General features: G+C 33.9%; 1 protein-coding gene across 1 annotated transcript; it reads right to left on the reverse strand.

The window, feature by feature from the left end:
• Window positions 1–2149: 2149 nt before the first annotated feature.
• LOC108735334 (cytochrome P450 6k1) lies at window positions 2150–3916 on the reverse strand (the record flags this gene model as incomplete). The annotated part of the gene is made up of 3 exons (XM_025981850.1): window positions 2150–2405; window positions 2463–2714; window positions 3574–3916. Coding segments are annotated over 3 exons (765 nt in total), but the record flags the coding sequence as incomplete, so codon positions are not given.
• Between the last annotated feature and the right edge of the window lie 349 nt (window positions 3917–4265).

Raw genomic sequence — 4265 nt, forward strand, 5'->3', positions numbered from 1 at the left:
AGATATAAGGCTATAAAGTGGGAAATAATTAGGAAGAGTAGGGCATCAGGTAAGGAACAGTGGATTGATAGGATGTGTAAAGAAGTAGAACAAAAGTTTAAAGTAAGTAAAACAGATGAGACATATAGTACAATCAATTTTACATATAAAAAATTTTAGAGATGTAGGATACAGTAGTAATAATATAAAAAACGAGGCAGGGGTCGTTTCGTCATTTCGTTTCATCATTTTGATAGAAAATGAGAAAAAGGCAGATATGTGGAAAGAATATTTAGAGAACCTATGCGCAAGCCATGAAGTAGGAGATATATTAGAGAAGGAAGATAATGTGGAGATAGATGAGCTAGGCTATCCCATAATGAGAGAAGAGTTCGATGTAGCTTTAAAAAAAATAAACAATAATAAGGCGCCAGGTGTAGATGGGACACAGGGGGAAATTTTAAAACATGCAGGGCAAGAGGTTAGAGATCGTATGTTTAAACTAGTTAGTCACATTTACGAGACGGGGAAAGTCCCAGAGGATTATAAACGGAACGTAGTAGTAACATTCCCTAAAAAGAGGAGCGCGGATAGGTGCGAGACATTTAGAACAATTAGCTTAACTTCCCATGCGTCAAAAATCTTAAATAGAATTGTACAGAGGAGGATGGAAAAAAGGGCGGAAGAACTATTAGGGGAAGATCAATTTGCGGAAGGTCATTCTGGCTTTACGAGTAACAACAGAGAAAATGATACAAAAAGCAAAGAGTGCGTACATAGGATTTGCAGATTTAGAAAAAGCTTTTGACAGTGTTAAAGGGACAAGATGTTAAATATACTTAAAAATATAGGGATGAGTTACAAAGATAGAAGAGTGATGCTTAGTTTGTATAAAAAGCAACAGGCAGTTATAGAGCTAGGGCTGCAACGTAGAGAAGTAGAAATTAGGAAGGAAGTCAGACAGGGATGCACACTGTCACCGCTACTTTTTAATCTATACATTGAAGACGCGATCAACATCATTAAAGACAGTACAACTGTAGGGATGGATATAGAGGGGTAAAAGATTAGTATGCTTAGATTTGTAGATGATATAGCAGTACTAGCATCTAGCAAGAAAGAGCAAGCAAGAGTTAGAGATAGCTTTAAATAAAATGGAAGCGGTACTGACAGATCAGTACTGTAGAAAAATAAATAAAAGTAAAACTAAAATACTGGTATCCAAGGGAAGGAAATGTAGGGAAAGAGCTAATATAAAGGTGAAAAATTAGAGGAAGTGGCTGATTTTAGATATCTAGGAAGTCAGATATGTCAGGACGGAAGGAGTAGTAGGGATATATAAAGCAGAGGATAACGCAGGGTCGTGTCGCCTTTAATAAAAAGAAGTCAGTTCTATGCTCGCATATGGTTAATTTAGAAATTCGAAAAAGGTTGTTAAAGGTGCATGTTTGGAGCACGACGTTGTACTGGTGCGAAACATGGACAGTGGGCGCGGCGGAAAAGAAAGGGTTAGAAGCTTTCGAAATGTGGTATTATAGGCGAATGTTGAGGATAACGTGGGTAAAGAAGGTTAGAAATGAAGAGGTATTAGAAAGAATAGGAGAACAGAGGACTCTATGGAAGGCAATAAAAAATAGGCGAGATAGGTTGGTAGGACACTTTCTCAGGCATAAAGGTCTAGTCAGAGACATTAGAGGCAGAAATAGTAGTTAGGAGTTTAGAGGTAGACCTAGGTTAGATTTCTGTTCGCAAATAGTTGAGGATGTGGGTTGTTCTAGTTTTAGGGAAATGCGAAGTTTAGCTCAGAATAGGAAAGGGTGGAGGTACGTGTCCAACCAGTCTTAAGACTGACTACCTAATGATGAGGATGACTTACGTATGTGTTTGTGTGTTTACTGATAATATAATTTAAATTTTTCTAACTTAATATGGGTATTGACGAACCACCCATAACAAAAAATAACTCAATGCCTCAATGGTGTTTGGAAACTTATCTTACAATTAATGACAACTATCTATTAAAAAGACATTAATTTACCTATTAATGTTTTCGTAACATTAATTTTATTTTTCTTTTGTGTTCTTAATACGATATTTAACGTATACTTTAAATAGGGCTGCATACTATCAGCCACGAAAAAAGTTGTTATTTAATTAATTTTTAAAATGATAGACGTCTAAACTTTATTGCGTAAAATACTACATACTAATCAAAACTTATATTTGTATACTAGATAGTATATAGTCATCTTTACGTTAGTTGTGCGAATTTTTAAATTTAAGCATTAATTTCTTTGTTGGCACCAAAGTAATTCCGCTGGCTTTGAATTCAACTGGAATAGGCGTTTCTTCACAAGGTTCAATATCATATTCTAACAAAAGCTTTGCTATTGCTAATTTGGTTGATGTCAAAGCGAATCGTTCTCCTAGAAATAATGCAAGTACAAATACTCAGAATTTAATTTGATTTTCATTTTCTGTACCTATACAAATCCTAGGTCCGAGACCAAATGGTAAATACGCCGTTGCAGGAAAATTGTCCTTGTTTTCAGTCGAAAATCTTTCTGGGATAAATCCATTCGGATTAGGAAAGTATTTTTCATCGTAGTGGAGACCAAACATTGGAATGTAAACTGTTGAACCAGGGTACAAAACCAAGTCACTATCAGGAATCCGATACTCTTTTGTGCAATGCCTATCCAAATAAGGTAGTATTGGATATTTTCTTAACGTTTCTGGAATATTGAATTAGTTAATAGTCAATGTTCAAACAAAGATTCGATGAATGTTGAAATTAGGAATTGTTAATAAGGTCTGTTCGCTTAATTCTATAGATAAAAAAAAGTTGAATGATAATGTTTTTACTTGAGTACAGAACCGTCAACAACGTTTCGCGTCTTCTTGGAAGGCAGTATCAAAGCTAAAATGTATACAATTAATAGTTCGTCATTGGTCTTGACTCTTTTTTATTGTTAATACGGGTTTCACAAAAACATTTTACGTGTCTGTAATTATTAAAAAAAATACTACCAATTCTCAAGTTATTATTTAAGCGTTATCAGTGTTCTTGGAATTTCCCACATTTATTTAGAAACAGCTACGAAATGATAGTTCATGATTCCAACCATTTATGTTAACCATTAGCGCTAATCGAGATATAATCGGATTTCACGCATAACTTATTACATAACAGGAGTAGACGTAAATAAATGTAATGTAAATTATTTATAAATAAACTTCTATTCTCTGTAATGAAACACATTCGAACAATGATAATAGCCACTGCTTCTTCTAACTTTTGAGGAGTAGAAGTGAAAAATCGAACAGTAAAAGAGAAACTAACTTAACTTAACCTAACCCCAACTGAATTTAATATACTTACTTCGTAAAAGAATTTTAGAACAATTCCAAACTAATAAAAACTGATATAAAGTCAATGTGAGATAAATAAGTGTATGTGAATATAAATGAGTGTGGATACAGTGTTACTGTGGAAAATAAATTACTTTTATATAACATACGCTAAAATAAATAAAATTATACTAGAAAATTCCTTACACTGAACCTTAATATGGAATATGTTTTTCTTTATACCTTTCACTACTTGATCCAAGTAAGGAATTTTGTGAACTGTTCCATAGTCTAACTCTCCATCTTCCTTTAGGGCGTTTCTCAATTCGTCTTTTAATTTTCTTTGTATTTCTTGATTTAGAGCAAGTTCATACAAACCAAACGACAAAGTGGTCGAAACTGTTTCATAACCAGCGACGAAAAACTGAGCTGCGATACCAAGAACCGTAGTTCCGTCTGTAAAAAATGCGAAATAGTAAATGTTAAAAAGGAAATGATAAATAACCACTCTATACACCAAGGGTCGGCAACTGACGGATTGCGGTTCGGGTCCGGACCGCGAAAAGTCAAAAACTGGACCGCCAAAAATTATTTAATACTGAAATGAGTTATTTAAAAAATATTTTTCAATAGATACTAAAGGGTGTTTCAGCATTGAGCGCCACCCTTATTATATTTTTCTGGACCTCGATAAAAATTATCGAAAACATCCAGGACCCCATAAAATTACTTGCCGGTCCTTGCTATAGACGATAAAAGTGAAATTAAAAGTATCCTAGGTGCACTTTTGAGAAAAAATTAAATGTTTAAATAAAACACAAAATGTTTCAACAATAATATAATATAAAATAATATAGTCGACAATTGTTTCGATCATTCTCAAGAATAGGTACAGAAAATGGAACGAAGACTAAAATTGTAAATGGTAGGAGACG

This window comes from Agrilus planipennis, unplaced genomic scaffold (assembly GCF_000699045.2).
Source record: "Agrilus planipennis isolate EAB-ADULT unplaced genomic scaffold, Apla_2.0 scaffold45, whole genome shotgun sequence".
NCBI classification, from domain to species: Eukaryota; Metazoa; Arthropoda; class Insecta; order Coleoptera; family Buprestidae; genus Agrilus; species Agrilus planipennis.